We start from the raw sequence: 13,225 nt of genomic DNA, 5'->3' as shown, positions 1-13,225 counted from the left end.
CCCCCCCCCCCCCCCCCCCCCCCACACACACACACACACATGTACTTTATATAATGTTACAAAATGAAGATATTTTTCAGAAACAGCTGGGCTGTCTAAGTGAAGCAGAACATGAACCCTTTACCCTTTCATAGAGATTTTTTTTTTATTCAATTCTTTTCTTATGTCTTTTAACTTTTTTTTTGTTGTGTTTTGTTCTTGCAGTGTTTGCTAAAGGCTCTGTGTGTCCTAAGGCATAGTTCCTGCATGAACACCTCCCCTCAAACCACTGTCACATCTTTGATGGGGTTGCTGGGGTGTTACGTGGCAGGATTTCACTACCTGCTTGAGCTTCAGGCTCTTCACAGGGGCACAACTGAGCACAGCCAGGCAGAGGAAGATGACACCAACCAATCGGTCTCATCAATTGAGGATGATTTTGTGACAGCCCTAGAGCATCTGGAGGAAGAAGGCACCGGAGACAGTCACTGTAGGTTTATCTAAAGATGTGTACAGGGTTCCCAGCAACAGAAATCAGGGAAAACCTGGAAAATGTCTAACATTTTCCAGACAAGAAAAAAATCAGGGAATTTGAGAAAAACATGAAAAATCATTAAGAACTTTGAGAATTTGAACAGTGATCTGCTGAATTAAAGTATCTTTCTGAGATTTGACTTGTACATGTATTAATGCTAGTATTTTAGTGTCATTGAATCCATGTTTTGCTTCCACAGTGTACATAGTACACATTATCCTTAGGTAGGGCTGGACAACAATTTGATATAGATATATATATATATATCACAATATACTTTTATTCAGTAACGATGATATGAGTTTTAAGCACATTTTCGATATTTCAATATACATTACACTATGATTACAGCGTTTCACTGATGCATTTCTTTTTCTGTTTGAGTTGAAGCAGCCACTTCAACCGTCGGTCATTTCAACCCGAACAGAAAAATTTGTGACACAACTACGCAAGTGCGTGGTGACGTACACCACACACAGAGCTCGAGTCCAGAAGGAGTCAGCGGTAGCAGGCTAGGCTAGGCTAAGCTCCAATGCACGGTAAGTTTTCACTTCAAAATGAGTGCCCATGGCCGTCAGAATGTGACTGAACAAGCTTTCACAAGCCAAGAGAAAGCAGATGACATAATTGACGAGAGGAAAGACTAATTTGGCGGTGTGGAAGTGGTTCAGCTATCTAAGATTCGTTAAACTGCAGGTTTCAGTGTGCTGCAAAATGTGACAGAGAATTATTCCAACTAGCGGTGGGAAGTGGGAACACATCTAACTTGTTCCACCATCTGAAGAGTTTCCACTCGATAGAATATGCTGAGTCAGAAGATGAAGCACAATAAAAGTTTGAGCCAACATGTTCCTGAAACAACACCCCCAGCTGTATCAAAAGAGATTAGGTTATGTTGTTGTTTAAAGTTAAAACTATTAATATTGACAAAGTTGAGAGTTTTATGTTTATTTGACGGTGATTTCAAATTTCTTTGAAGGCGAAATACAAATAAAAGGTGAACATTAATTTATTTGTACAGTTTGTACAGTTTTTCTGAGACTTTTATATCGTTTATATCGATATCGGAATTATATCTTTACAGACCGAAATTAAGAAATATATCGTGATAAAAGTTTTGGCCATATCGTCCAGCCCTACTGGTAGGCTACAGTGACATTTCAGTATCTGATGTTGTACAGTTTAAATAATTATTAGGAATGATTTTCTTCACATATCCTTAGCAATCTACCTAAAACGCCAATTCTGAGTGTTTTGTGCAACTGAAATATTTCCTGGAATTTCTGTATTTACTCAAGAAAAAAAATAAGGGAAAACTCAGGGACTTTTGTTTAAATTAAATGCTGGGAACTTTGTGTATAGCATTAATACATTTCTGTTTCACAAACCAAACCTGGGCTTTAAATTCTTTTGGATTTATGTTTTTTTCATGAATTGTGTATGATGCTTTCTTTAAGTAGGAGACAAACAAAGCATTTACAATTATTGAGCTAATAAATTACTGGTTAGAACCAAATTACATAATCCTATTTTAACTTAACACAGTCGCACATTGTTTTCACTTAATAATTTTAAAAGAGCTTTTTAATATTTACTTATTACTCCTACTAATAAATAACTGACCTGTTTTTTTCTGTCACTTTTCTGTCCTTCTTCACAGCTGCAGATACAGTTTGCCATTTCAAAAAGCGTGATGTGGCATCACAAACAATCCCAGCGTACAAGAGAAGAAAACAACCGTCAGGCTCTCGTGTTATTAAAAGTTCATCTTCCAAGAAGTATTCAGCTAATCAGCAGTCTGGACTCAATGCATCTGTTAAAGTGCAGAGGTCATCATCAGGGGTTGAATCCCAGTGGACTTACTGCAGTCCTGGAGCTCGTCTCTCCTCCCCTTCTATTCGGATCAGTGAGTCAGAAGAATCCGATTGCTCCAGCCCAAGCCCTGTCATCTTTCTGGATGAAGTAGGCTACCAGAAGAGCATGCTGGCTAAGCTGGACATCCCCCAGGTGCCAGGGGGACCCAGTGAGCAAGTGGAAGATTCAGATTCTGAAGTCAGTGAATTCTTTGACAGCTTTGACCAATTTGATGACCTGGAGGAGCTGAATTCGGAAAGCTGCACACTCACATTGCCTTTGGACCCCATCAGTTCCTCAACTACACAAGAAAAATGTGCTGAGGCTAGTTCAAGCGAGTCAGCGTCTAAATATGTTTCCAGGGGCAGTTCAACCAAGAGTATGAATCCTCATCGCTTTGACCAACCCACCCTCCCAGCCAATGTGAAAAAACCCACTCCTCTGAAACCAGGTTCTCCTTACTCGATCCACACTGAAGTCCCGGAATCCACTTGGCCTGTACAAACCCCTCCTGAGGAGACTTGTGGACCTCTCTTTAGTCCTGTCAGCTCTTCTGCTTTTAGTCCACTGGTAGACTCTAGTGGACTTCCAGAATATTTCTGGAAAGCAGATGAGGATGATCAAAACAGCTCAGAGCTACGTAAACCGCAGGACCTCTGCTCCTTGTATAAGACCTACTCAGACTTTGCAAGCACTCTATCCAAAGAAATTCTGGAATCTGTGTGTGGCTTTCAGTCCGCTGTTGACATCAATGACAACAAGAATCTCAGTTGTGTCTGCCACAAGGAGTTTAAGAACCCTTCAGGGTATCTTATGAAACTGTCAGATATTCAAGAGACTGTAACAGTGGCCAAGCTGCAGAAGACGACTAAGTCTCTGAAGGACGGTATTCAGAGGTTTGCTTCTGACCTGGTGGAAATGAGTTTGGGCAGTGCCCTGCGAGACCTACAAAAAGGAGTATCTTCCTGCACCACCACTTTATGTCATTTGGCTGCCAGACTCACGTCTTCAGTTTTTCAGATGGCCTTCCATGAAATTGGCATGCGACGTGCCTTTGTGCTGAAAGAACAAGCCATTAATGGGTTAGCTGGCTTCCTTGTTGGTGAGGCCATTTCTGGGGCTCTAAAAGAATTCCTTTCAGTAAAAAAACAGATTTTCCACAACACAGTGACACAATTTGCTGCCGATCTAGCTGAGGAGCTGGTGTTTGAAGGAATAATGGAAGTGTGTCAGTTCTCCCATCCCTCTACCCCTCTCACACCTAGTGATTGGTCTTTTGGCCACAGGCTTGAGGAGGAGGAGGAAGAGGAGGAGGTAGTGTGCTCTTATGCTTCTGACTTATCGGAATCTGTAATTCAGGAAGCTTTCATACAGCTTTCTCAGGCTGATGTGGCCTTCACCAGTCAGGTGGCTATTAGTGTATCTAGAGACAACGTATGTTATGTTACTGCAGAGAATACTAGCACTCGTACTTGCAATACCGTTGCTAATCAGCAGGTTTTAAGTGCCTGCTCTACTTCAACAGAACCAGGGTCCTCAGGAGATGGGGCTCCCTGCACAATGAAGAATGCACTGTTCACTGTTTCAGGCATAGCTAGTTGCATTCCTGTACCCCATGCAGGCCGTGCCCTCTCCTACCTCCAGGATACAGAAGAGACCTGTAATTCTAACTTCTCTAATAGCTCAAAGACCAGTCCCAAAAGAATAGCTGTATTGTCATCTGACACCATTACATCTTCTCACACTCCCTTTTACAGTCATCCAACCTCTATATCTGGAGATGACCCCTCCCTACAAATATCCTCATTCCAAAACTTTTCTGGCAACATGGTAGATATGATTGTTTCTGAGGCTTGTGAACTTATAACTGCCTCTAAGACGAAGAAAAGCTTTGGTGATTGTGCTGATTTCCTAACAAAGACTAAGGGAAATCAAAAGGACTCATCCTCAAAGCAGGATACTCTAGATTTAATTTCAGAGCAGGGAGCAGGCCAAGAATGTTTAAAAAACAATAGATGTGTATGGCCAGATGACACTATTGAGCAAGCAACTGACCTTTTTATTTCCCCAGTTTCTTTTCAGACAGGCTGTTCATACCAGGGTATAATCCAGAATGAGATAAAGCCTAAGGGGAGAGGTGTAGTTCAAAAACAGCTGGTAACAATGGATACTCTTGATGTGCCGGGTATAGCTGTGGGTGGTCAGAACAGGATATCCGCTCCTACGGATGACTTTGCTTCAAGCTCTGACCAGAAAACTAGTGGAACGCCTGGTACTCCTCCCTCCACCCCCCAGCAGCCTAATGAAGTATCCAAAGAGAAACAGATAAAACAGTTCTCCAAGAAGCTAAAAAGCAAGCTGGCCAAGGAGTTTTCTCCTGCAACACCACCTCCAACCCCTCATTATCAGCCCGAACTAGGTCTTGGCTCAAAAGATATAATTCTTGGAACAGACAAGGCTGAGTTTATGCTCAGCCTGATCAGGTCTCTCTCTGAGGAGGCAGATGACACAGAGGCTGCAGAAGAGGAAGAATCATCTGAAAGAGGAGGTGTTTTGGGCACTAACAGATGTTTAGAGGCAAACAGTGAAAGATGGGATCTCAATCAAATGCCCTCTCACAGGATATCTAATAAGGAAGCTTTCCACTATGCTGAGCAGCTAGCTTGTCACATAGTCTCTATGGCAACAGAGATGGATAATCTGGGATTGTCAGAGGACGAAGGGGAAATGAACAAGTGCAGTGAGAGAAAAGACAGTGTGGCTCACTTCTCTGAGCAGACCCTGAACACCTTGTGGGTGTATGCAGGTGAGGTGGCAGGAGAGGTCATAAATGATGTGAAAATGATGGTGAGTTCAAAGCAGCGATCTCCATATCACAGAGCTCGGGAGTTCAGAAGAAGAAGCTTGGACAAATCTAGCTCTGAATGTAGGCATCACCACTACAGACACCAGTCTCAACCCAGTATAGGTCAGAGCAGAGACTGGAAGTTAGGGAGGTTGGCTGAGAAGTGGTCCAATGACCTGATGGCCTCTATTTCCTTGTCGCCAACCTTCTCTTCCACCACTAGCTCCAGCTCTGGTCTGTCCTCTGAGTACCCCAGCTGTGAGAGTGTGACAGATGAATATGCAGGCTACCTAATTAGAGTGCTGAAAAAGGAGGGCGGCAGTAGGGAGTTGGTCCTGGACCAGTATGCAAGTCGTTTGGCATACCGCTCTATAAAACTTGGCTTAGCTCATGCTAGCTGTAAAATTGAGCAAAATCGAACCTCTTCCAGCTGCCTTCACTCCTCAGACTCGGTGGATTTTCGATCAGGTGAAGATGCTCAGTGTAGTAGGGACACAAAAATGCAAAGTAAGAGGGAATGCATCAATCTGGTCAACTTTGCTGAGTCTTTGGCATACAACATCACCTGTGATGTTACACGCAAGCTACATCTTTCCTCTGTTCGGCTTCCTAAATCTCTTACTGACTCCTGTCTTTATAAAAAGTCTAAATTTGAAGGCACGGCAAATAATATAATCTGGAACTACTTCTCATGCCCTCTTTTGTCCAAGGAGAAAAAAATGAGACATTACCACAGTACAGGAAGCCTGTATGACGGCAGCTACAGCAGCGGGGTGATGCAGGTTATTGAGCATTATGCTAAGAAGATTGTGGATGACACACTGAAAATGAGCCTGGCATCAATTGGACACTCCTCATGTGATGACAGAAACTCTCACATCCAGAGGTTGTCAAAGGTCCCAGTAGTGGTCCAAGCTTTGGGAACGAGGACCTGTCATTATTGTCAGGTACAGGAGTGTCCTTACTGCACAAAACTTAGCAGACACCATTACCAGTCTGCATTACAGAAAAGATTGCGAGGGTCGAAATCTCATTCTGGACCTGAGCGCCTCTCTGGCGTGCAGATTCCAAAAATCCACATTGATCTGAACCACAGGGCAGCATTTGCAGAGGAGGTGGTGTCTTTGGCAATGGAGACAGCTAAACGAGAGTTGAGTAACACCAGCCTTAATGCGGACAGCGGGATTGGCCATGAAGGGACGAGCTACGCTGAGAGCCTATCTGCTGAAATCATGGCATCAGCTCTGTCCAATGTCTGTCAGGCTGCACACATCAGGTAACACGCACACAAACACACATAGTCTTACACATGACACATCATTTAGGTGCTTTGACTGTTTGTCTATTTGTTCTATTTAGGACCAAGGTTATGCACATATTTCAGTGTTTTTTTCATCCGCTGCTTAGAGTTAACATATTGAAAATGTCACAGTAATTTCTTTTTTCATGTTGCATGGCCATGACTGAAAAAATTTGTACAGGTAAGGTTAAAAAACTCTGGCTTTTTTTTTTCTTTGAAAACTTCTTTTTCATCTCCAACAGTTCACCAGGTTGGGAAGCCTCTGAGTCTACCATGTCTAAACAGCTGAGTGTTGGAGATGACAGTTTGGGCAGCTGGTCTAACCTGAGCTTTGAAGATGATCATCTAGATGACAACAGCAGTTTCCTACATCTCAGTGACAGGTAGACAACAGTCTAACTTGCAAATAACCTTTTCCTTGTCCGAACACTGTTTTTATATCTCCCATTATGTAAAGTAATGTGTAATAATAAATGCATATTTGTAATGACTTTTCAACCTATTGATTTCTTAAAGGGGTAGTCTGGTCATTTTTGAGGTATTGTTTTGTCAAGTTGTTACCAATAGTTTTTAATTTTGTACATGAATGTATCAGTCTTCTTGATCAGCATGTCTCGTTAGTCCAACTGTTTTCTCAATTCTTCATGGGCTGATGCACTTGCACACACAATTTATATATAATGGTTTGTGCTGAGCATACATGCAGTTGTGTAGTTACACAAATATTATTTAGTTGAGAAAACAGTGACAAACTATATAAACTTTGTCATGAAAGGAAGTTATCTTCTGCTTCTTCTGGCTATTTTCTTCAGGGGTCACTACAGCGAGTCATTCTTCTCCATCTCACTTTGTCCTCTGTATCCAATGCTCTCAATCTGACTGTATTCATATCCTCTCTAACTGCATCCATATATCTCCTCTTTGGCTTTCTTCTTTGTCTTTTTCCTGGGAGCTGCGTTCCTAACACCCATCTATCAATAAACTTAATGTCCCTCCTCTGCACATGTCAAACCATCTCAGACTAGCCTCTGACTTTATATTGCAGTCATTCAACTTGTGCACCATCTCTGATGAGCTTATTCCTAATCTTATCCATTCTTGTCACTCCCAAGTAAAACCTCAACATCTTCAGCTCTGCCACTGTCACTGCTGTCTCCTGTCTTTTTTCAGTGCCACTGTCTAAACCATACAACATAGCTGGTCTCACGACTGTCTTTTTTTCCTTTGGCCTTTGCTGACACCTTTTTCTCAAAAATAACTCCTGAAACTTCTCCATTCACCCCATCCTGCCTGTACCCTCTTCTTTATCACACTCCCCATTTTCTTGGACAGTCAATCTTAGGTACTTGAAATCCTGCTATTAACTGAGTTATAGCCATTTTTGTGTTGGCTAATGTTGATTATATGTAGTGGTCCTCTTGAATTGGGTTGACTCCAAAGGTTAATTTGTTATAAATGTTTATCTAATTAGTGTTTTATCAAAGTCCGTATAATGGTTCATGACTAGCTAACAGACAGATGGTGTTGATTCCCCAAAATTTCATTCATCCATCCATTATCTTTACCCGTTTCTTTCTTCCACTTGTTCTCACCACAGATCACAGTGTCATCTACAAACATCATAGTCCACAGGAATTCCTGCCTGGCCTCATTTGTTAGTCGTTCCATCACCAGAGCAAACAAGAAGGGGCTCAGAGTCGATCCTTGATGCACTCCCACCTCCACCTTGAAGCTATCTATCACCCCTACAGTACATCTCACCACTGTCCTGCTGTCCTCATACATGTCCGGTACCAGTCTAACATACTTCTCTGCCACTTCAGATTTCCTCGTACAACACCTCAGCTCCTCCCTTGGTGCCCTGTCATATGCTTTTTTCTATATCCAAAAAAACACAATTAAGTTCTTTCTGACACACTATTTTTTCATCAACATCGTCAACATAAAATTTACATCTGTGGTGCTCTTGCCATGAAACTGTACTGCTGCTCATAAATAGCCACCTCTTGCCCAAGTCTATTTTCCACATCTCATTTCCAGATTTTCATTGTGTGGCTGATCAACTTAATTTTGCTATAGTTGCTACAACACTGTCATCATCCTTGTTCATAAAAATGGGCATTAACACACTTCTCCATTCTTCAGGCGATTTCTCTCAAAAATGCCAATGAATAATTGAGTCAAAACCCTCATTGCCATATTTCATAAACATTTCCATACCTCCACTGCTGTGTCATCAGGTTCAACTGTGTTCCCCTTCTTCATCCTATTCAAAGCTTTCATCTTCACTAACCGTTCCACTTCCTGGTCCACAGTTTCTATGACCTCTTCTCATCTTTCCATTGCATTCTCTTCATTCATAAGCTCATCCAAGTACTCCTTCCATCTTCCCATCACACTCGCCTCCCATGTTAGATTAACATTTCTGTCTTTGGTAAACCTAACCTGCTGCACATTCTTTCCACCCTGATCCCTTTGTCTTTCCAGTTGATACAAGCCCTGTTCTTCCTTCTTATTGTCCAGCCTTTTGTACAACTTAAATACCTTCTGTTTAACCTTTGCTGCCTCCCATTTTGCCAAATGTTCAGTTTCCTTATATTCCTCTTTACTCCCTTCAGTCCTCTGCATTTCATTTCTTCTTAGCTAACCTCTTCCTCTGGATAAAATCCTGCACTTCATTATTCCACCACCAGGTTTTCTCATTGTGTCTTCTCTGTTCACATGACACACTCCAGTGTTTCCCCTAGTTGGCTTGCCATGGCGGGGTGCTCATCTCATTCATGATTTTTGCTGATGGGGGGGATGGAGACATGTCTGAGCGAAGCTTGTACTAACAATTTTTGAGCGGGGGCGGGAGACGTTCAACATGAAAGAAGAGGCAATGTGAGTGCTGCCTTGGACTTTTGAGCTAGAGAGCCTGTATTTTGCGCCGATACCTTAGGGATATGTCAGTGCTGGGTGGGGGTGGGAGGGGCAAGTTCAGTTTGGTAGGCGGGGTGCTCAGTTTTGTTGGAGGGGTGGGGCACCTCGCCTGTATAATGGTAGGGGAAACACTGCACCAAGTACCTTCTTACCTGTCTCTGATCACTGTTGCTTTTCACACCTACTACAGTCCTTGCAAACTCCTCCTTCAGAACCACACCTATTCCCTTTTTCTTCCTATTCACACCATGGTAGAACAGCTTAAACTCTGCCCCAATGCCACAAGCCTTGCTGCCCTTCCATTTGGTCTCTTGTACACATAATGCATCTACCTTCTTTCTCGGTATCATGTCAGCAAGCTCTTTACTTTTCAGTGTTCTTAGTGAATCTGGAAATCAGGGAAAACCTGGAAAGTGACTTTCACTTTGTCTAGATGAAAAACTCAGTAAATTAAAAATAGCAACAAAAAAAAACATAAGAAATCAGGGAAAACTCAGGAAGTTTGAGCAATGGTCTGCTGAAAAAGTTGATTTTGTTGAGATTTTGACGTGCACATGTAGTAATGGTAATATTCTAGTGTCACTGAGCCCATATTTAACTTCTATAATGTACAAAGTACATGTATCCTTACTGATTCTTAGTATCTGATGTTATACAATATAATTATTATTAGGAATGCTTGTCATATGTTAATACTATAGACTGCAGTATCCTTATTGTCATCTCTGAATGAGTCTCTGCCTGTCATTTAAGACACTAAATTTACCAGCACCCTATTTGTCAACAGAACTGGTGGCAGTTGTTAACCCAGACCTCTACTGATCCTGTACGGCATAGCTTAGTAGAACTAGCAATTATTTTGGCAAAACTGTTTTACACTGGATGCCCATCTTGACACAATCCTCACCATTTCCCCGGGCTTGGGACAGGCAGTGATAATCTGGTTTGTGCTCCTTAGTGGCTCAACAGGGGAAGTTTTATGTTTGCCAATAAAGCATTTACACACATCAGTACTGGGTATGTTGTTTTAGACACTGTATTGATATAAAAGACTGAAAAATTGATATACAGTAAAAAGGGTCCTCATTTCGGTAGCCATTACCTTAGCATGGACAAAGACTTTTGCCTTTTTCCTCATTGTCCTTGCTCTGTGACTGATGTCACAATTGAATAGGCATTATCTTCTGATAGTCTGACAGAACATTGTTTCAAAAATGTCTAGATTAACCATTTAAAAAGATGTTTTTTAGTATGGATCTTACAAACCGAATTCCAAAAAAGTTGGGACACTAAACAAATTGTTAATAAAAACTGAATGCAATGATGTGGAGAGGGCAAATGTCAATATTTTATTCGTAATATAACATAGTTGACAGATCAAAAGTTTAATCTGAGTAAATGTAACATTTTAAAGGAAAAATATGTTTATTCAAAATTTCACAGTGTCAACAAATCCCAAAAAAGTTGGGACAAGTAGCAATAAGTGGCTGAAAAAAGGAAACTGAGCATATAACAAACAGCTGGAAGACCAATTAACACTAATTAGGTCAAGTGACAACATGATTGGGTATAAAAAGAGCTTCTCAGAGTGTCAGTGTCTCTCAGAAGCCAAGATGGTAAGAGGATCACCAATTCCACCATTGTTGCACAGAAAGATACTGTAGCAATACCAGAATGGTGTTACCTAGCGTAAAATAGCAAAGACTTTTAAGTTATCATCATCAACCGTGCATAACATCATCAAAAGATTCAGAGTATCTGGAACAATCGCTGTGCGTAAGGGTCAAGGCCGTAAAACACTACTGGATGCTCATGATTTCTGGGCCCTTAAACGTCACTGCACCTCAAACAGGAATGCCACTGTCAAGGAAATAACAGAATGGGCTCAGGAATACTTCCAGAAAGCATTGTCAGTGAACACATTCCACCATGCCATCCGCCGTTGCCAGCTGAAACTCTACAGTGCAAAGAGGAAGCCATTTCTAAGCAAGCTCCACAAGCTCAGATGTTTGCTCTGGGCCAGGGGTCATTTAAAATGGAGTGTGGCAAAATGGAAGACTGTTCTGTGGTCAGATGAGTCACGATTTGAAGTTCTTTATGGAACACTGGGACGCCATGTCATCCGGACCAGAGAGGACAAGGATAGCCCAAGTTGTTATCAATGCTCCGTTCAGAAGCCTGCATCACTGATGGTATGGGGTTGCATGAGCACTTGTGGCATGGGCAGCTTGCATGTCTGGAAAGGCACCATTAATGCAGAGAACTATGTTCAGGTTCTAGAACAACATATGCTCCCATCTAGACGTCTTCTCTTTCAGGGAAGACCCTGCATTTTTCAACACGATAATGCCAGACCACATTCTGCAGCAATCACAACATCATGGCTACGTAGGAGAAGGATCCGGGTACTGAAATGGCCAGCCTGCAGTCCAGATCTTTCACCTATAGAAAACATTTGGCGCATCATAAAGAGGAAGGTGCGACAAAGAAGGCCCAAGACGATTGAACAGTTGGAGGCCTGTATTAGACATGAATGGGAGAGCATTCCTATTTCTAAACTTGAGAAACTGGTCTCCTCTGTCCTCAGACGTCTGTTGAGTGTTGTAAGAAGAAGGGGGGATGCCACACAGTGGTAAAAATGGACTTGTCCCAACTTTTTTGGGATTTGTTGACGCCATGAAATTTGGAAACAACTATTTTTTCCCTTAAAATGATATATTCTCCCAGTTTAAACTTTTGATCTGTGATTTTTGTTCTATTCTGAATAAAATATTAGATGTTGGCACCTCCACATCATTGCATTCAGTTTTTATTCACAATTTGTTTAGTGTCCCAACTTTTTTGGAATCCGGTTTGTAAATGTCATAAAAATGTTCATGACCACTCTTTAGGATTTATAACTGCAGTTAGTGTTGGCCTCTGGTCTCACTGCAATTTTTAGTTATGGTTGTGTATAGGGCTGCAACAACGAATCGATAAAAATCGATGATTAAAAGCGTTGGCAACAAATTTCGTTATCAATTCGTTGTGTCGCGCGATTATGCATCTTTCACGGCGCTGCGGAGCCGTTTCGTTTTGTTCACAGGCAGTTCATTGTCAATGCTGACTGACTGAATAAAGTTTGAAAAAAACAACAAAAAAAACTGCAGCGCGAGTTGAACAGAGCAAGGGGGAGCAAAGCAGTGGCGGTGTTTTTAAAGGAAATTTAAGTAAATTTTACAAATGACCGACGCAGCAAAAACTGTTCGACCCAAGTCCTCCAAAGAGTGGGAGAACTTCACAAAGATAAAAAATGAGAAGCATGCCGCTTTGAAAATCACCGACACGACACGAGAGAACCACGGAGATGAAACGTAAACATGTCGGAGTCACGAGCTGCAGCTGATACAACATGTTTCACTCCCAACTCGTGTTGCAGGTGAGTCTCTACAATTTAACACATTGTTCTGTTTCCAAGAGAGAAAACGTAACGTCATTCTCTCTGGTAGATGAAGCTGTTTTTGTTTGTTTGTTTATTTATCTGATTAATGGCGGTGATAGAGAACGTGTGTGTTACTTTTTATTTAATTTAATTGGTACAAGCAGTGTTTAAATGTGATTTATAAATAAATCTAACACAAAGATAATAATTTAATGATTAAGCTTCAACTTTTAATTTGTTGGCAAAGTCTGAAGACACTGCAGGTATGGCAGGATGAATTGCATTTAAACAGGAATTAAAGTAATTTATTACATCTACTCAAATGTGTGTAATTAAGTATTTTATATATATATGTGTGTGTGTGTGTGT

At 41.5% G+C, this 13,225-nt stretch overlaps 1 protein-coding gene across 2 annotated transcripts in view; it reads left to right on the top strand.

The window, feature by feature from the left end:
• Window positions 1-13,225, top strand: part of akap11 (A kinase (PRKA) anchor protein 11) — a 48,114-nt gene that overhangs the window by 11,026 nt on the left and 23,863 nt on the right. For both annotated transcript variants that reach the window (XM_037687074.1, XM_037687073.1), the window contains exons 5-7: window positions 205-469; window positions 2,175-6,489; window positions 6,756-6,896. In XM_037687074.1, the coding sequence (XP_037543002.1) occupies window positions 205-469; window positions 2,175-6,489; window positions 6,756-6,896 (4,721 nt within the window). The remainder of the gene's footprint in view (window positions 1-204; window positions 470-2,174; window positions 6,490-6,755; window positions 6,897-13,225) is intronic.

The sequence above is a fragment of the Nematolebias whitei genome, chromosome 13 (genome assembly GCF_014905685.2).
Source record: "Nematolebias whitei isolate Nwh7 chromosome 13, NemWhi1, whole genome shotgun sequence".
NCBI classification, from domain to species: Eukaryota; Metazoa; Chordata; class Actinopteri; order Cyprinodontiformes; family Rivulidae; genus Nematolebias; species Nematolebias whitei.
This window is presented reverse-complemented; position numbering and strand designations above follow the sequence as displayed.